Source organism: Nilaparvata lugens, chromosome 2, assembly GCF_014356525.2.
Source record: "Nilaparvata lugens isolate BPH chromosome 2, ASM1435652v1, whole genome shotgun sequence".
Lineage (NCBI taxonomy): Eukaryota > Metazoa > Arthropoda > Insecta > Hemiptera > Delphacidae > Nilaparvata > Nilaparvata lugens.
The window spans coordinates 85,479,760-85,501,920 of NC_052505.1; the positions used below are offsets into that span (position 1 = coordinate 85,479,760).

Below are 22,161 nucleotides of genomic sequence, written 5' to 3' on the forward strand. Positions count from 1 at the left end.
TCCGCTGTTTTCTTAAAATATAACAAAAAAATGAAGTTGAATTTTGGGTGTCATAAAGGGCCTTTGATGTTCATTTATATGATCAATTATTTTTTGTTCATTAATACGATACTAGCTTACCCGGCGAACTTCGTACCGCGAAAAAGTCAATGTATCTCATGTCACACTTGACTTTATTTGGTGAATCATGAAATCTATTTATTTACAATCAATATTTCCATTCACATCTCAATACGGACTTCCTATGTGCTTGAAACTACCGTTCTAAATACCAGTACCAATTTTATCACAGAGTGATGTGTTTATTACAGCTGGTAAGTTTAAATGCTAAATCATAATTATTATCACAACATGATCTTGAATCATGATGATCTTCCCGTTCTATGTTAGCCGCTTGGCCGACTATTTGGAAAACATAGGTCTGTAAAATGGATTAATATATAATTATTATCAGCCCCCCTATAAAAATTTCTGGTCAGAAACCATCCCCAGTAATTACACAACATATTCCCAAAGTTTCATGCCGTTCTGTCAAGTAGTTTTCGAGTCTATAGGGAACAAACAAACTAACACACAAACAGACATTCATTTTTATAATAGAGATAAGCAGGGGGTTACCCATGCTTCGCAAACCTCTATGAATAACACAAATAGGTCAAAATTACCTTTATAGTACCATGCTGATATTTAAAGTATCAACAACTGTAATAATTTACAACAGAAGACTATTTTATTAGCCATAATTATTATTAAACGAAAATCCCAATTAAATGCTGTAAATCACCCCGAAGACTTCTGCTACTGCAAATATTGAATAGACTGCAAATGACTGCAAAAATTGAATAAATTAGTTTCAATTATAAAAACTATAATTCATCAAGAGACGAAAATTGGAGTATCTGGGACACATTATGAGGAATGAAACTAAATATCAGTTTTTGAAATGTGTACTACAGGATAAAGTTCTTGGCAGGAGAGGTGTTGGTAGGAGACGAGCCTTCCTGGTTAAAGAACTTGAGAACATGGTTTGCAGTGTCCACCCCGGAACTTTTTAGAGCGGCTGTCAACAAGGTTATAATTATTGCCAGAATGATTGCCAACATTCGGTAACGGATAGGCACCAGAAGAAGAAGAAGATAATTCATCGCTTATAACCATCCTTGGTGAATTGAGAATCTTTATTCAGAATTTCAAGTTAATCAGTATACCGTACAAGTATAATCAAAATTTCACTTTATAATATATATAGTACAGATTAAGATTTAGCCAATCTAAGGAGATTTTTCCCCTTCCTAGGTTTCTAGCTCTCCTAGAATAGCTGAGTACTGTTGGAAATACTCTATTCTGCTGAAATTTCTTCTACAAATTGCAAATATTTTCTGAAATAATTATATATTTCTTATTATTCTTCCCTCTCATCTATTCTCTTGATGACAGTCGAGGCAGTACCTACTATTACTTCTATAAGTAATAGTAGGTATTGGTCGGGGTGATTTAATCTGTTCACAGGCTGTCACATTACAGCTGTTACAATGTGGAATGATAATATTGTGAATCAGGGATTATTGGAAAGGAAACTGTTGTGAAAACGAGAATCTTTTTCTTAGCACATTTACAATACAAATGATACTAATGTAATAACATTGGAAGATAAAATAATAAGATAGTCCTTGTGCTATTTTCTTCCAAATTTATGGGTGACAAAGTCCAAGGTAAGGTTAGAATATATTTCACATTTACAATTTTTATAAAATTCTACTAGATCATGCTACAATGAATTAAGCTACCACGCACAATTCCAATGGTTATCATGGAGAAATAATTATCATAACGAGCTGGAAGACGACCAGAAACTTGCGGCTATCTCGTATTTTCAGCGAGCAGACCAGTGTCGTATTCTGTATATTTCATAGTGGAGTTGGATCTGTGAACAAGGTGTTGAAATCAAGAAACACAAAAGTTTCTCGAACAACAAGCAACAAAGTTCCGGTTGTTTTCGGCTTCTGCTCAAGTTTCTTTTCGTTGAGACTGTAATTTGCTCAAAAGTTGCCAACTTTGCTCTCTTACTTCAGTCGATTCTTCCAACAAGACGGTAGATGTCATCTGAATAAAAACGCTGTCAATGTACTTCTATAAAGTTGTTATTTCATATTTCTCTTCACTCATCATCTACAACATCAATAGGATATATCTGGACAATTGAACAACACACATTAAACCAGTATAGATGCCCTCTCATCAAGAACCTAAAATCTTATCCATTCATTGTGTACTAGCAGGTAACCCGTGCTCCGCAAGGGTCTAATTAATAGCTAGACAAACTGAAAACTTGTCGTACTGAAATCTTGAAGAATTCAAAATAGACCTTTAAACATCTTTGGCAAATTAAGAATCTACATTCAAGATTATGTTTGTCAAGTTCCGTTTAATCTGATAAGGTGCGTACAGACTTTCGCTCTGCTCCGCAACCGAACGTCACTCCAGCAGAGCGATTGATGATCGACCGGCGAGCAACAGTGGTTTGACCGGGGAACGCGAGAAGATCTAACATCTTCCGTAACGTGCAGCGACTGTGGTTCGATGGTGGTACGAGGGCGGTACGAGGGAGGAGCGTGCTCGGTGCGGGTTGGAAGCGCGAATATGTATACGCAGCTTTAGAATTCATAAGGACGGCAAAATATCGTACGAACAAAAATCGATGTTTTGTGCAGGGCTTAAATCAGTCCAGTAGTTCAGACGTGATTATGCGTCTTAAGTGAATTTCCTATCTCGTACATGTATAAGCCAGTTCTTTCCTTTATTATATTATACTGTTTGGATGAATGATTAAATTTAAATGATTTAGGACTGTTTCCCAACATTCTCTCTAAAAAAAAATGTTCACGAGACCAGTACTAGTGACTCGTGTAGAACCACATAAATCGCTTCATATAGAAATGAAAATATATTTGAGAGATGAGAAATATTGTAATTGTCATGAGAAATATTTCATATTGAAACTTTGTATGTTCCGTTGAAGTCTATGAAGTGATTTTATTGATTGCTGAAAATTATGATCTCTGAACTATTTATTATCAATGTTAGCTTTTCATATCATAGTTGAGCACAATTCAAAATAAGTGATTGCAAGTTTGAATGAAAAAGACTAAGAAATTTTCAAAAAAACACAGATTTATTGATACTTAGAAAGACCGGTCTTTCTTTCAAAGTATCAATAAATCTGTGGTTTTTTGACAATTTCTTAGTCTTTTTCATTCAATATGAATAATAACCACAATATCAGCTTCTCAACTACACAAAAAGAGATTGCAAGTTTCAATTTGAACTTAAATGCTCTGTATTTATTCCTCTCGTACTCTTCAAACCATCTATGAAATTTTGAGACAACTCCTCTCATCTACCTAAGCTTCCAAACATGGAAATTCCAGATCAATGGGATTCAAGGAGTATAGTTTCGAATAGTTCTGAATGTATCACGTATATTCTGACTTGATATAGGTGATTCAACATGCAGTACACGAGTGGTATAACCCCTTGATCAGCCTCGGTTCTACATAGTCGAGCCGTCAACCTCAATTGCGGTGAGCTCTGGGATCGTGAGTAATTAATTCGTGATCATAATCATCGTTGACTGGTTGCAAACACTCGAGATCAAATTTGATTGTTCTCACATCATAACGCACATGCAACAAAAGGATTTATTGCAATGTACTGTCTAGAATTAAGATCTCGAAATAGTTTGTTAGATACAATAGTTTCTTTCATTCATACTGTATTCAAATAGTTACTGCAACACCTATATTTCAATGAATATAATTGGAATAATAATTGAATAATTTTATATAATAATTTATATGATTGAGACTTCTTTATATAATAATTGGATCAATATATCAATATTGCAAATATCCTCACCAATGGAACAATTTTTTAAACACTATTTAAAAAATCATAGATTCTACTGCGGATGAAATTCTTGTTTAATTGCGAGATGATGCCCATATGAACATTTTGCTTGTGCGTGAGTAATGGAAAGTACGTTTGTGAATTGATAAGATGATTAAACGTCCGTGCCATAGGCGGGATTCGAACCCATGAACCATACGGTGCTAGCAGACTGAAGTTTATAATTCTGCTTACCGCTAGACCAACCCGACCGGCAAATTATGAGAATGATTCTTTTCAATACAAACATAAAGTTGTGAAGAGTCAATCACCAAGCTTCCGATGTATGATTCTTTTTTTAGTCAATGCTTTTCACTTCTCAATTTGAATTGCGAATATTTATGAATGATTAATGAAATAATCAATAGAATGATTCAGATTTGTTGATCTTCAGTGAAAGTGACAATAGAATCGGCAGTATTGTGAATAAAAGTTCGATTTTGCTTTGTGAGTTTTATCAGTCATTCTTCCATTTTCCATGTGCATTACTAGAAACAACATCTCAATCATTCCGAGAGTAGTCTGGGATTGCAGATTTCAACAAAAGCTAGAGGAAAACATAGGATTGTACAAAAAATGAGGAGTGAAAACATCCACGAAATACAGTAGTTGGACTAGCAGGCGTTAGTGGAATATCTTGGCAATCGTCCAATGACGATGACAATGAGAAAGAAGTCTGATGGCGCAGAAAAATAGGAATTTGTCGGTAACAAAACAAAACTTGAGAGGAAAGAATGAAGCAACATTGGAAGGAGAGATAGTTCACATTTCAGGTTGGTACCATAGAAGAATGGAAGGAACGCAAAAAATACCGATAAATGTGAGCTTGGTGGACTACGTTTCCTTACGTGCCCTATCGATTGCAAGTCGAGAAAAATTAATATGAAACCGAAAGCACTCTCATTGATAATATTAACTCAATTCAAATCTCCTAGAGAGTACATTAATTGTTGTTGATGAGACCATATTTCAAATTACTTTCATGACTGTAACTTATAGTAGTTGTTTAATATAACCATAGAAAAATATAATCTACAAAACAACTATTCCGTCATCTTTGATCAAACTGGAAATTCACTGTCCAATGGGATTACAATATTGAAATCATCACATTCCACTCTCTTATTACTCATTAAGAGTGAATATAATAATTGATTTTCAACGAGTCACCCCAGTCTCAGTTTTTAAATGAATCTTATATTAAAATTCAGCTAGAGCCAAGGTGATGAGAATAACAGATGAGCTATATTTAAAAATTGCTCACCATTTGATAATTGAATATTAATGAAGAAATAATTATTATTAAACAAAAATCCAAATTAAATGCTGTAAATCAGCCCGAAGACTTCTGCTACTGCAAATATTGACAACAGGGTTAAAAGCTAGATGAGAAATCTGGTGCGGCGCACTCATACAACTTTCCTTGCCGTTATGAAAATTGATCACCTGACGCTAGTGTGAACGCGCATCTGAAGTCAAAGATCTGAGCCAGCTGGTGACAGTTCAATAACGCTGGATACACACGAGATCTGCTATCTCTTCATAGTGATTGATTTAATAGAATCAACAGTTGCCAAAAGTTTGCAATTGAATAATTACATTTTCTCAAATTTCAAGCTTATTTTCAATTTTAGGTGAAAATGTTACTGGACATTAATTGAAGAGATTTCCATGCTCAATTTTTTCCACTCGAAATTTTTCGTTTCAATTATATCTGAGACCTGATAATTGGAAATCTGAAATCGAACTTTGGATAGATGGGGCGGAGCTCCTGAAATTTTTACAGATATGGGACTTGTGGCAGTTGATATAGCTTATTTTAGGTATAAATTTGATCAAAATCGTTGAGGCCATTTTAGAGAAAATCGCGAAAAACCCTGTTTTTGACAACATTTTCGCCATTTTAGCCGCCATCTTGGATCGCATTTGATCGAAATTGTTCGTGTCGGATCCTTATAGTGTAAGGGCCTTAAGTTCCAAATTTCAAGTCATTCCGTTAATTGGGAGATGAGATATCTGTACACAGACGCACATACACTCATACACACACACACACCACACACACACACACACACACACACACACACACACACACCACACACACACACACACACACACACACACACACACACACACACACACACCACACACACACACACACACACACACACACACCACACACACACCACCACACACACACACACACACACACACACCACACACACACATACATACAGACCAATACCCGAAAACCACTTTTTTGGACTCAGGGGACCTTAAAACGTATAGAAATTTAGAAATTGGGGTACCTTAATTTTTTTCGGAAAGCAATACTTTCCTTACCTATGGTAATAGGGCAAGGAAAGTAAAATTCGATGTGCGATACTATTAAAAAACTATTTGTCAGCCTTGGAATCGGATTTCCATCAAGCTGTTTACCCTGTTATCAATATTTTTGCAGTAGCAGAAATCTTCAGGGTGATTTACAGCATTTAATTTGTATTTTCGTCCAATAATAATTATTAACTCATTAGCATTTGAATAAATGCAATATCTCAGTAATTTCCATCTATTGATGAAGAATTTTGTATGATATATTTCTATTCCATTATATTCTATGTATGTTGAATGAGAACGACTTGATGTTTCAAAACCACCGGTTTATTAGAACAATTTGAGATAATATTTTCGGCTGTAGCACCATTAGTATTCTGAAAGCGAATGCGACACTGAGCAGCAGGATATATAGTGGGGGTGAAGCCCTACGATTGGCCATTAGCTGTCGACCGATAAAGGCTGAGTTCCACCGCAATTAGCCGAGACAAGGCACGCCCAAGGATCTCAAATATGGTCATGAGAGTCGTTGCACAACAACCAATGAAGGGATTCTAGGTGACTAACAAAACCAAATGAATGATAATATGGTAGAAAATGAATGAAAATATACATAATATATACCATACATATAATATGTACTATTTGAAAACCAGATAGCACGAAATGAAGATACATAGGAAAATAAAGATAGAAAAGTTTATTCAAAGGGGAAAGCCAAGGTCAAATTCAAAAGTAAAATAACAAGAAGCTAATAACTGAACTACTACTAAGATGAGACTAAATTTAGTGGTGTTGTACTGGCTTAAATGGATCTGTTTTCTTGAACCAGACTCCAGACATTAGTTGATTTTTCATTATCCTAGTTATTTCTCTTGCTTCTGAATCTTTAAAATGTCTGCCTTTCCCATTGACATGCAAAAATTCAACATTTTCTTCAGCCTTGAACTCCAATGCTTATGGAGAAATTCATTCCTGAAATGGAACATCACTTTCCACTTCCGATTATCACCATATACATGGTTTCTTGAACAATTCGGCATCGGAAATTTGAGGAAGTTCTCATGAGCAATTGGAATAAAAAGCAAGTTAGTCCAATAATGTATTCCACGATTGATAGTCAATCAATCCTTATTGAAAAAGTGTAACTGTTCTCACAAATAAACTATATTAATCTTCTATTCAAAGTAATAAAAGTAACTTTGATCAAATTAGAGGAATTATCAGTCCAAACTACGGCTGAAAAATCTTCGAGACGTATGTGAATGGAATACAATACTTTCTAGAATATTGGCACCCACAGCTACTAACTATAGGCCTAGTTTACACATCGCCAATTGGCGAGACAGTTATCTTTTGACAATAATATCATAGTCACCTCTAATACAGAGGTGGCTATGATAATAGTGGCTATGACATTTTTCAAAATCTTCCTTTCACACCTGCTTAATACACACTGTAGAGCCTAGTTTACACATCGCCAATTGGCGATATACATACAATATTATCATAGCCACCTCTGTATTAGAGGTGACTATGATAATATTGTATGTATATCGCCAATTGGCGATGTGTAAACTAGGCTCTACAGTGTGTATTAAGCAGGTGTGAAAGGAAAATTTTGAAAAATGTCCATATCTCCCCAAAGTTTGCATATTCATTTCTATTATATTTGAGACACAGTGAATTGGAGGAAAATAATCAATTATCTTCATTCTTTGTATTTTTCATTATTTGGTACAAGCATCATACTTGGAAATGTAGTGGAATAAAAGAATAAAACAAAAACAACACGTGTATACGTAATACCTTTGAGCATTCATCAATGCTTTGAATGTGGAGATTAGTATGCAGTCATTGGAGCACACTCAGTGATTGATTTATGGTCAGGCTGATGCGCTATACTACTGGTGTCGGTGCGTGCGTGCGCATCAAATTCCTGATAATTCGTGTTGAAGGAATGTTGGCCGATTTGCAAGTGTGACGACCAAACTCTGATTCTTCTATTCTGCATATAGGAATTCGATGCTTTTGTGGATTTAGTTTATGGCATCGGTGAATAATTTTGGTCGATTCACAGCAATGGATTGGACATGTGAATGCATGACCCAGTAACAGTGGGTGCTGCTCTGGATAACGCTCTGTGTTGTGTCCCGATTGGGTTTGTTTCATGACACATTTTATCCTATCTGTAGTGTGAGACTCTTTGATTGAGAACCTACATGCAAAAATCGTGTATTCAAATTTTTATTTTTCCCAAAAACCTGATTAAAATAATTACAATGGTTATAAAAAAGTAAAATACAATATAAAATGGAAAATGAAATATTTTTAGTGATATTTATTTATAATGTAGTGGTTTTCTTTTAATTTGTAGTGGTAGATATTTGTATTCAACTATTTTTAGTGATATTTGTTGTTTATGAATTCTACAATGTCTCACATATTCACAGAGCTGAATTTGACATGAAATTTTCAATTCATTTATAAACTTCGGTCACTTCGAACAATGTGTTGGAAAATGCACAATAGACAATATGTTAAATGGGCAAAGAGGTTGATGGCAATAGACATTCTGGAACAATGTATCAATTATTCAGATTCTCTTAACTAACTTTTATTTCTTGCCGCTTTCAATATTTCTTCCACTGACCACCAGATGATTCTTACTGCCCACACAGTAGAAAAAAAAAATAACTTTATAAAATGAACAAAAATTACGGCATTAAGTTGTTAATTTCAATTTTGTGACTTGTATTATATGGGAGAATGAAGGGAAAATAATCTATATATAGTTCTACTTTGAGAATATCTTAAAATAATATAGAAAATCATTTGTAGCACATAACAGAGAACACTTTACAGTTTTATAATATTAATTAAAACAGGAAAACACGATAAAGATAGATTAAAAACACTTAGAAACTTACATTATTTTCGGAAATTTTCGAAAAAAGCACTGCTCGACTTGAGGAAGGATGGCAGAGCCACCGAAAATTTCCGAAAATAATGTAAGTTTCTAAATGTTTTCAATCTATCTGTATCGTGTTTTCCTGTTTTAATTGTTATTAAAATATAGAAAGTAATGTAACTAGGTACTAGTAATAACCATGTATTTCTTAGCTTGGTGGTATTCTGTAATGTACAAATTCACCTAGTTATATTCGTAGGTCATATATTAAGCTATACACAAATTATATATGGATAGGTTTTCAACTTTAAACGTCTCTTCCAAATGACAGGGTCATGGAAGAAGTGGTCAGTCCAACAATTAGGCCTACAACTCGAATAATAGAAAAGCTGACTAGCGGAGGAGAATTGAAAATGAAGAAAGTTATCTGTAATTTTCCAGAGATATTGAATCTTGGGAAATGGGGTTGATATTTCAAGTAATTGAGAATGAGAACACCCAAAATGCTATATTCATCGATTGTTTTCTTGATTACTAGTAGGAGACTTATTCAATGTTTCTTTCATTGACCACCGGCAGATTCTTACTGTCCACACATTAGCAGAAATAAACTAAATTCAACAATTTCTATCTTGATTCTTAAAAATATAACATATCTTCTCCATCTTATCATTATTTACCAAATGATTAAGTTCGTCCCATTCATTTGTATCTTGCAATTCATTCAGTGAAATAGTCATATCAATTAACAGAACTAGATCTTAATTGAATCTAACAGAATAATAATACCACTGATACAGAACCACAGAGCAATACTATCGATATGTTGTGGAGCTGAGTGTAGAGCATTTGAACATACAGCTTTCAAATGAGAAGGTTCAATCTATCTAATGGAACTCAGTCCACGCTTCCAGTTCTCAGAGTACTATCATTACCATTACCGACATTATTATCATTTTGTCCAGGTCAAGATGCTTATTCCAATATGCAAATTGAATTGGAGAAATACCATTTAAAATTGCTAGTACGTATATCACTTTTTCTACATAACCGTACTCGCTACACTCCTCTTATTAGAATCTTGTCCTTGGAATTTTAACCTCAGCAGTCTCCCAAATACGACTCGCACAAAACATTCAGATAAATTCATATTTGGTGTCACATGACATTGACTCTTTTGCTGAAGATGATGCCTACATAAGCTCTTGGCAGAGAATGAATCAATCTAAAAATGTTCTCTGCTATAGGCTTGTGCGAGGGTTAAGCCGTGTCCACACTGAACAAATGTTCGACAAACATGTTTGTTGAAACATTTTGGGTAAATTTTATCATGTTTGACAAACAATGTTTGCCCGAGGCCAGTGTGGACGCATCACGGAACAAAATATTGTAATTGAGGAGTACAGGTTTTATATTTTACAGCAAACACTGAAAAATGTTTGGAAAAACAGTAATTTTTTGTTTGACAAACTTTGATTGACCAAACTTTTTAAAATGTTTGTCCCTGAGCTCCTCAACAAACATGTTTGCCGAGCATCTATGTCGAAAATTTGACCTGATGACGAGAGATGAGATTGCAAACAGGAGTGTCTGTTCTGAAGATCACAAGACTTGAATTGGAAACAGTGTCTGCAAGGGGCATACAAGGGTATTGCTCTCTCCGTGCTGTGCCCAATTAGAGGCGTCGGTCAGTGGCATCGGCATCGGTCTGCCGCTAATTGTTCCCAGCGGAGGTGGCTGATGACGTCAGCCGGTGGCCGAAATGCATTAGGTCGCTGCTGAGCTGGCATTTTCAATTCTTTCCAACCGTATGCATTTTTCAGTTCACCAAAGTGCTGAACGGTCCTAGTCCCAGTGCTTCTCCACACAGAATCTATCAACATCCGACAAACCTAGAGATAATAGTCTCTTTCACTATCAAAATTTTATGATCCATAGAAAATTGATTCATTTAGCGTTGAAACTCATTCAAGAAAACACTTAGTAGAATACTATAAATAACTAATATACAGATAGATTCAAAATACAAAAATTCAGATAGTTTTCAAGCTATCCACAGGACGTCTAGCTTATCAAAGCACTCATAAAGCACTCAAAGCTGTGAGTAGCTTATTTATGAAGTATCTCCAACTGTGGGAATCATTCCTCATTATTTGTAAGAGCGTTCTATTACTTCATTCTATCATTTTTATTGAGTATCTCTAAAAATTCTCACAATCTTTGAAGAACATGTCATTAACCTATTGAACTCCTAGTGAACTTGATTTCAATTATTATTAAACGAAGACCCCAATTAAATGCTGTAAATCACCCTAATGTTGGGGAAAGCAAAGACTTCCCCTGCTACTAATGTTGTAGCATCAAAGACTTCTGCTACTGAAAATATTGACAACAGGGTCAGATGGAAAATTCGACAAATAACTTTTTGTATAGTAGTGCAAATCGAATTGCCATCTAGCTGTTAACCACGTTGTCAATATTTGCAGTAGCAGAAGTCTTCGAAGGTGATTTACAGCATTCAATTAGGATTTTCGTTTAATAATAATTATTCATGAATTTTCATTTTAACAAATGCAATTCCTAATTTATTTCCACCTGTAACTTGATTTTACTGCTGAATCGTACTGCAGAGATCCTGGTGGGAAAAGTTCAAAGAATAGAATAGAATAGATGTTTATTTCATCAAGACAATAAATTGTAGAACACAATAGTTACACTTTTTACCAATCAAATGACAATAGAAAGTACCATACAATAATTTATAATATGTTTGTTATATCAATACTATAATGGGAGTCTCTATAAACAGTAAATTACAAAAAAATAGTTACTCCATAGCACGTTTGTTGACTATTATTTAATAATACAACAAATAATACTGAGAGGATCATTACAGTTCCATTCATTGATAAAAATAATACTTGTGAATGAGATTCACCTTATGAATAGAATAAATTCTGTTCATTATTTGTAGGCTACATTTACAAGCATTTTAAGTTCTATTACGCTAAGAGATTGTGTTCTTACTTTGTTTCATCAAATACAGTAATGATTGTGAGATAAATTATGACCATATAGCATGATAATTTTATTTGATACAACTCTCACAGGTTGATATTTATACTTTTCTTGCCCTATTACAATAGGTAAGCAAAGTATTGCTTTCCAAAAAAAATTAAGTTACCCCAATTTCTAAATTTCTATACGTTTCAAGGTTTCCCTGAGTCCAAAGAAGTGGTTTTTGGGTATTGGTCTGTATGTGTGTGTGTGTGTGTGGTGTGTGTGTGTGTGTGTGTGTGTGTGTGGTGTGTGTGTGTGTGTGTGTGTGTGTGTGTGTGTGTGTGTGTGTGTGGTGTGTGTGTGTGTGTGTGTGTGTGTGTGTGTGTGTGTGTGTGTATGTGCGTCTGTGTACACGATATCTCATCGTCCAATTAACGGAATGACTTGGAATTCGGAACTTAAGGTCCTTACAATATAAGGATCCGATACGAACAATTTCGATCAAATGCAATTCAAGATGGCGGTTAAAATTGCGAAAATTCTGTCAAAAACAGCAATTCTCTCGAAAACGACTCCAACGATTCTGATCAAATTTATACCTAAAATAGTCATTGATAAGCTCTATGAACTTCCACAAGTCCCATATCTGTAAAAATTTCAGGTGCTCCGCCCCATATATGCAAAGTTGGATTTTAGATTCCCAATTATCAGGCTTCAGATACAATTTAAACAAAAAAATTCAAGTCGAAAAGATTGAGCATAAAAATCTATACAATTAATGTTGAGTAACATTTTCACCTAAAATTGAAAATAAGCTAGAAATGCGAGAAAATAAGATTATTCAATTGCAAACTGTTGGCAACTGTTGATTCTATTGAATCATTCACTATGAAGAGATAGCAGACCACGTGTGTCTGCAGCGCTATTGTTCTGTCACCAGCAGTCTCAGATCTTAGAATAGTAGATTTGATATGCGCGGGAACACTAGCGTCAGTTGATCAATTTTCATAACGGCAAGGAAAGTTGTGTGAGTGCGCCACACCAGATTTTTTCTGAAGACTTTTGCTTAGTTCTCATTAAACAGGTGCGTTAAGATTTGAAAATGGATTGAAATTGGCAAGTTTCAGCAATGACAAATATTGTTCGGGAATAATCTATTAAATCAACAATCTCATACAATATAATTCATCAGAGAATAATTCCGAGCAAAGGGGACTAATGTCAAGCATCCATGTAACAAGCTGACAGCCTTTAGTCTTTGTTTTATAGAATCGGGTCCATGCATTCAAGTTGCGTACCATTGATGAGTATCCATTCAATCCACATAATATAATTGTATTAGCGAAGAGCACACACATAATATGCGGCATGCTCAGCGGTGCATAACAATGCAGGCTGGATGAAATTCGTCCCTGGGCGGTGATATCCAACTAAACAGTATAATCACCGCCTCTTCTCCATCACCACTATGCCACCGTCGCCGTGTCGCAGACTGAATGCACATTAAACTGCAGTACAATCCACAAACTCGACATTTATGACCATCTTTTTCCTTTAATGAAACTGTGTAGTCTGGTTTTGAAGTGTAGATTGTGTTTCCACTCTAGTGAAATAATCTTATACAGAAGTTACACTTGATTGTTAATTTTGTCTAGAAATCCTGATGGACTGGTGTGTCCATCAGTACAATTTATTTTGTTGAAGTGATGTTGAGTAGTTGTAACTTGTAAGTACTAATTTCGTGTAAATGTAACTACTTGTAGTATTTACGTGTAAATGTAACAACTATTGTCTTTTTTCTTTAGGGCTACTTTTAATGTAAATAGAAATACAAATATCAGTACCCTTTTAAATTATTTTTCTTCCACCTACTGTCCAAAGTACTTACTTTACTCCCTGAAACATAATACTAAAGTGTCACTTTTTCGTTCTCGGTAGTAAAAAAACAGAAAAACTCCCTAGGGAGTAAAAGTGACTCCATTTAAATAACATGGGAAGCATCTCTATTTTAAAAGCTTACATTGTAATAGGTTAGAAGGTCTAAGCTTAGATGAGGAAGCATATAGAGTAAACCAACTCTACATTATACCTAACCATTATTCTACAGTATACATTAAACCAACTAAATTCAATACCTCAACCAGACATTTGATCAATTATTTATGAAATTTATGTTTGTATGCTAAAATTATTACAAACTTCATATCACTATACTCAAAAAGTGAAAAAAATTTATTCTATGCTATCCAAAAAACCAGCCAACGAATATTCCTCATTAACAATTTGAAACGGGAACTTCATCATAGCTGTAGCTGTGGTGGCCATTGTTGTTACAACTTTTGCCGACAGATAGCGCTGTCGGCGGAGAACTGTGATTACAAGCCAGCTGTTTCTGTTTACTTTTTAGATTATGTTGTAACACGTTGTTTGGTCACGTACGTTTTTAAAAATTATTTTATTTCAAGTTTTTATAAAAATGTAGGTGGAGGAAAAATGTTGTGTACATCATGAGTGAGAAATGTTTTTTCTCCCTCAGGGAAATTGTTGCCCTCGGCTTCGCCTCGGGCTTCAAACTTTTCCCTCAGGAAGAAAAAACAGTACTTTTCACTCTAGATATACAAATAACTATTATCACAACATGTTTCGGACATTAATGCCATTTTTATATTTTTTTTATGTAACTACTAAGTTGTTGGTGATTGTTAATAATAGTTGAAGAATTCTTCCATAAATAATGTTAATGTAATCTCAACAAAAATACAATATGAATCTACAATTATGCAGAATAACCTATAAGAAAAAACAGATGATCAATATGAGAATCATCAATATAGCAGTTGTATTCTAGTTATTTCACAGTGAATTTAATCCATAATCCTTGGGAAAAAAATAAATTTAACATTCTCCCATATCTATAACATTACCTAAGAGTGATAATCCACAATGTAGGGGTCGGAACGAGGTGATTAGGCATTGCATGACAGGACAGGAAGCTCTCCGATTTTTGATTCGCCAGCTCAATCAGCCAATCGGAGAGCTTCCTGTCCTGTTGTGCCCTGCCTGAAAAAATGACTCGTGTGTTTCGGCCTGAAAAGTCTAAGCTTTATACAATTTTACACTAAATTATTATTAAATCACTAATTCTAAACTGAATTATTCTTCAATCTTCCATACAATGCAGGAAACTTTTAGATGCAGATTTCACTTTATCATTCTTGATATTTTCTCTCTTTTTCAGCCGGTGAACTTCCAGCAGCAGTACAAGATGGAAGTTCAGGGACGATCATAGCGCCTTGCATCGTGGCTTTCTGGCTTATCGTTATTTCTTGCTTCTTTGCAGTGTTCCGGTGACACATCTAGTCATCCTCTCAACCCAACAGGTAAAACGGCTACATGTTTCAAATAAAATAATTGTAGTTACGTCTCAAACAAGTAGCGTAGGCCTACAAAGTACTTGTTCACATCCTTGAAACGAGAGTTATCATCAACTCATTGGTTTGCAGTTGCTGTGAAGTCAAATTATTTATCCACTCAATATGAACAAAATATTCCGAATCGAATCACTATAGTGTGATAAATTGTTCTTGACATTGTTCAATCAGACTCAATATATACCTAGTCTAATCAAAAGGAAGACAATAAAAAACACAGCAGAGCCAATAGTTCACTGAAACGAGTTCACATCTCAAGTTATAACAGTTTCTTTATTGTTCATTCAACTCGAAGAATTTTATCAAAAAATATAATAAGGTGCGTACAGACTTATGCGCAACAAACACGCGCATTTCGCTTTTCATCAGCTGATTATATCTGTATCTTACTGTTTCTGTACAAATACAGATATAATAAGCATAACAACAGCTGATGGAAAGTGAACGCGCGTTTTTGTGGCGCATAATTCTGTCAAGCTGCGTTTTCAACGTTTTCAACAAAATGATTATTTTTCCGTCCTTATAGATTCTATCAGATTAAACAAAACTTAGCATACACATTTGTGCTTGTCAAGTTCCGTTCAATCTGATAGAATCTATAAGAACGGAAAAATAATCATTTTATTGACGCAGCTTAAGGACCTTTAGAATGATACTCATAGAATGGAGTAATAGAAAGTATTTCTAATCGAATCCAAAGTTTAGAATAGGGTAGTCTTCTTCCTAGGTAAAGAGCTTTATCTCAATAACGTTCACGATTCAAAAAAAGAGCTTGAAAAGTTGGAGGGTTGATCGAAAGAGTTTGACGAATGGAAAGAAATAGGGAAAGAGGAAACTGAAGAGAAAACCAGGAGGAAGAGAAATGGAAGAATAGCAGCCAGCCACTGTGTATCGTTCCATAGACAAAGAGAAACAATATGCAGTTCTCTGGGAAGGAAAAGCTGCTTGTGGATTAAGGCAGTTAAGATTGAGAGTTGATACGCATTCAGACTCATAGTCGAGGTTGCAATGGAGAAAGTACGGGTCATGGGGAGGCTCTGATTAGCATTTAGATTGGCGGAGAAGAGGACAACTACCATTGAAGGTGGCTAGTGTTGAGAGAAAGAATCAATGGGCTTGATATTTCACAATGCCGTGCGTAAATTAAACGTCCAAGAAAACTTATAGGAGAGAAGTTCAGTTGTAGAATGTGGTGAGTTGTATCAATACCTACTATTACGAAGTGGTGTAATAATAGCAAAGTAATAGTAGGTATTGGTTGTATAGATTTAATTGAAAAACAATTTAACAGCTATTTGGAGATCATACAAGCCCAATCGAACTGCACTTTAAAGTGGCATCAAGGATTGATGGATTATAAATTATTGTGCAAATCGAGGGTATTACAGAGAAAACTAATATAATTGTATCACTGTATTGTTAAATTGCTGAATTCTGTGATATTATGTAAATCGATTTCTATCATATTAAGCTATTATTGAGATATGTATGTGTTCTAGTGACTGAATCGTCTTAAAATATTTTTTTTTCAAACACAAATTGAACTTTACAGACTACACATAACTTTTATGTTATGATGTCACTCTCTCATGGTGGTTGTGAGTAAGATGCTCCTCTTATACAGCCTTTCAACATGTCAACATGTTGTATGTTTATTATACTCTTTAATCTCTCAAGAACTGTTGTTCAAAGAAAATAAATGAAAATGTAATATTAAATCTCTCTGGAACAGTATTTTTGCCACTATCACTACATTCATATACCGTAGACTACTATATTCATAATCACAGTTTATGATTCAAGCGAAATTCGTAAAATCAAGCCAAAAGGTGTGAAATAAGTAGGATAATTATATTGAATTTCCTTTTGTTTATTTATTGATGAGAGGACAAACTGAACTATAGAATCACTATTCTAATTTTATCCTACATTCGAGGTTTTAGATTTGTGTATGATGATGAGGTATAAGTACAATAATGATTATTATTATTACTCTCTACAAGAGTTTGACCGTTCTGTGTTTTTTTTCTCTCAATTTATTGACAAACACTGAGAATGGTGGATGGAGTAATTTTTGAATGGATGAATATTGTTTGGTGTTGGAGTAGTAATGTTGGCGATATCGGCTCCTTTATTCATAGCTTCGACCAGCAATACTGGCGAGCTATTTTTGTAGAAGTGGGCCGAACAAGAAGGATCGTTGGGACAGTTGAACACAATCCATTTAAATTTTATTGCCACTGATACACGAGTGGGACAGCATGGGGTGAGCTGTAGGTGGTAGATAGGGTATTGCTGCTCATCCCTGTAAACGCCCAATTAAATGGCTCTCCCATCCCAATATCGAGGCTTTTTTGAGCGTGCTGATGGTGATGGCAGAGGGCAGATAACAGTGGCAGTGGTCAGGCGGCAGAATCGCATCACACTGATGTCAGTCATAGTTATTGCGGAAACAGGGTGGCCGGAAACTGGTTGATTTAGTGACGTCACTGAGGAGAGCATCGCGTTCAATAGCCGTGCAAACCGGATTTACCGGCGCTGTATTTCTTATCAGCATTCGACAGTCGAAAACACGCATTTTGCTTACCTACATATCCTCAAAATACAACCTTTTGGATTAATCGAGCAACAAACATCCTTTTAAAACTCATACCTTCAGTGAAATATCCTGTTTCTCATTTATGCTATCATGCATGCTACTTTATAAGTGAAAGCAGGTAAAACACGCACCATCTTCATTGCTTATTTTATTTGATTGATCCAGTTTATCTATATTGATGTATATACAGAGATGTTAAGATGCAGTCTGGGTCCCAAAAAAGGTTTTTTTTTTAATTTTATTGATCTAGTTGTTCTATATTGATGTATATACAGAGGTGTATACAGGGGGTTTAGATGCAGTCTGGGTCCCAAAAAAGGTTTTTTTTTTTAATTTTATTGATCTAGTTGTTCTATATTGAGGTATATACAGAGGTGTATACAGGGGGTTTAGATGCAGTCTGGGTCCCAAAAAGGTGTTTTTTTTTAAATTAAGACTGTTTATATGCTATCATGCATGCTACTTTATAAGTGAAAGCAGGCAAAACACACACACCATTTTTATTATTTATAATTGATTGATTCAGTTGATCTAGATACAGAGGTGTACAGGGGATTTAGGCGCAGACTGGATCCCAAAAAAGGTTAGCAGCAGTTGACAGACAAACTAACCACACTCTTTTTGGGTTTACGAGCAAGGGCGGGGGAGAGGTAGCCTGGATTCTGATTCCAAGAGGGGGGGGGGTGCTGCAATGTATAAAAAAACTCATACTGGAAAGCTAAATATCAATTTGTCTTTTATCACAAAAAATAGAGAAAAATACATGGAAGTAATGAATGTTACTCCTTCTACTCCGTGCTTTTATGGATGACAAAAATTTAGATCATCGGGTAGATTATTCAGAAGCGATTGATTTCAGCAGGTATTATTGTATCAGTTATTGTAGAGTCGACTGTATGTCTACTCTATCAATAGGTCTATGTAGGTAATTGTTTATTGCATTAAATTTGACCATTTTCCAGTAGATATGATCAGTTCCAATCTAGGTATGGGCAATCTATCAGAATCTAGCATTAGAGTCCAAGTTTTCTAATATGACAATCAATTCAAATATTCACTGCAGTTGATCAACTGCAATTTCTAATAATTCTTCCAGCTTTCTCCAATCTCTTCGATAGTTCTCCAATATAATTGAGGCGGTCTACGTAAAAAGGGCGTATAAGCTCATACGCCCTTTTTACGCAGAATGCTCTATTCGATTTTATTGTGAATCCAATGAGACCAGATTTTTTAAAATATCTTGAAAATTGACGATGGTACACCTGTTTGAAGATGGCTATGACAGCTGATATTCGAGTTGAGGTTCCGGTTATATTTTTAATAATATTAAAATAATATACTGTCATCTCATTTTTCTAATATTATTATAGTGTGCACTACTATGTTTAATATGTAGGCCTATTTGGTCATGGAAAACATCAAAATAATATGTCATCTCATTTGTTTTATATTATTATAGTGTGTACTATTATGTTTAATATGTAGGCCTATTTGGTCATGGAAAACATCAAAATAATATGTCATCTCATTTGTTTTATTTATTATTATTATATTCTAAATAATTATTATTCCTATACTTGATAATGGTTTATCACTTACTTTGATTATTTTGTAATGTAAAATGTATTTTTAAATAGATGGAAGTCAAGTTTGAGGAGAGACTCTTGATTTTTTTATGATAGGTAGCTAAAAAGAATTTTCAGTTCTGGTATTCAGTATACATTTGTTGATCATCATATATTTCAAATAATTATTGGTAGAAATAAAGGTAAATTACTTTGATCATAACCATGTTTACTTTGATTTTTTAAAACCTTTCTAGATCAAAAATGCGTTCTGGCTAAGAAGGGCGTATAGACTACCATATCTTTTTCACTTATTACAGAAGACTGATTTGTCTAATTTACTTTTAAACTCATTGAATAACTTATGAAATAGTTATAATATCTATTTTCATTAATATTACAGGGATAATAATTACAATAGCAAAAGGACACAGGAATAAAATCTTCTTTTGGCGTTTTCTCAAAACAAGGTTTTTGCTTATACGCCCTTTTTACGTAGACCGCCTCAATTGATGTAATTTAATGGATTTCCTAATTTTTCTATACTGTATAAATAAAAAAAACTATTTATAGAATAGTACCCTTTAAAATTAATAAAATATCAAAAAACAAGAATACATATTGTAACGTAATCGTAATACGTAATTGTATTCTTGTTTTTTATTTTTTTCAATATTTTATCAATTGTAAAGGGTACTATAATTCGATTTCATAAATACAAGAAAGTAGCCCTGAATTCATACATTAAAAAAAACTCATATTCTATCAGTTGGTCAACTGCAATTTCTAATAATTTTTCAACTTTCTCCTTCAATTTCTTCAATAGTTCTCCAATATAATTGATGTAATTTAATGGATTTCCTAATATTTCTGTATACTGTATGAATCAAAATGAAACTGATATTCTATCAGTTGGTCAACTGCAATTTCTAATAATTCATCCAACTTCTCTAATTTTTTCAATAGTTCTCCAATATAATTGTGTAATTTAATGGATTTCCTAATTTTCCAGATGCCGGATCGTCGCATCTGGATCAAACTACAGAGATACTTCACTCCAGCTGCCTGATCGAAATATAGCAAACGATACTAGCGAAGTGAACATTATCGTTGACGTATGAGTTATAAATATATAGTGGAAATGGATCAATTTATTCTAGAAAGTTGACACTTCTATCAGAAAGTGACATGTGATATAAGAAACATTTCAAACGCCATGTAGACGATTATATTGTTACCGAGAAATCTGCGACGTAATTTAGTGTTGACATGCGATGTTTTTAATAATTATTATTGTAATTTATGTTCCTATAAAATGCAATTCAAATTTATTCCACATGGATGTTGAAATTTCTTCTGACACAGAAAAATGTTATCCATCTCACTCCCATCAGTATAATTGACTTGTAGACATTCCTCTAAGTGTAATTTAATTCCTCTATTGCTGTGTATTTCTGAGAATGTTACTATAACTCAGGAATGTATTTGGTCACAAAATATGTAGCATGGCACGTCTCTTACGGTGGCATTTCCTACGAACTATAATCATGGTTATATAGTTACTGTACTATGAACCAATTATAAGAGATTTTTATCCTATTATATTAAGCGAGCAATTTCTGTATTTATATGGTTATACGGTTATTTGGTTATTTATGTCCAACGGATCTCGAAAACGGCTCTAAAGATTTTAATGAAATTTGCAATATAGTAGGTTTAAAAATTCGATTACACTAGGTCTCATCCCTAGGAAAACTCGCTTAACGACATTTAAATGATAAAATTTATCCTTGGAAAAACATTTTGAGACTTTCGTCGTCTGTGGATAATGGAAATGAGTGAGCGAGTGTGTCTGTGGAAAATCAAAATATCTCATCCCCGAAATTCATAACTGACGTATATAGCTAGCTGTAAAATATGAACACGACCTAAAAGATGAAGAAACCTTGAGGGTTTGAAAGGTAAAATTATCCATAATTAATAAAAAATAATAATCATAATAAAAAAAAACATATTTTCGCAATGTTTCCAAATTCATCAAGAAAACTCAATTTTCTTTTAATCCTTCAACCCTAAAACTTTTTTAGCAGATGCACTCAGCTGCTGGGAGGCTCTTAGCCCTTTCCATCACAAGACATACTATCTAGAAATGTTAATCGACTTCATCAAAATAATCTGATTTGTTGACATAACATGGTAGGTCTCAAAGACCTTAAAGAGATGCATCTTTAAGGTCTTTGGTAGGCCTATATAATTATTATGAATTAGAGTATATAATAATTTTCAAAGTTTATAATTTTTTTACAGTTTCAAGTGATTATTGAGTGTTATATTTTGTTATTCAATTTGGTTTGTAAACAATCTTAATTATAATTT

At 34.2% G+C, this 22,161-nt stretch overlaps 1 protein-coding gene across 1 annotated transcript in view; it reads left to right on the plus strand.

The window, feature by feature from the left end:
- LOC120350015 (zwei Ig domain protein zig-8-like) overlaps positions 1-21,397 on the plus strand; it is a 64,268-nt gene extending 42,871 nt beyond the window's left edge. Inside the window, exons 5-6 of the mRNA XM_039421960.1 lie at positions 15,429-15,570; positions 20,798-21,397. Of these exons, the coding sequence (XP_039277894.1) occupies positions 15,429-15,541 (113 nt within the window). The 3' untranslated portion in view covers positions 15,542-15,570; positions 20,798-21,397. The remainder of the gene's footprint in view (positions 1-15,428; positions 15,571-20,797) is intronic.
- Positions 21,398-22,161: the final 764 nt, after the last annotated feature.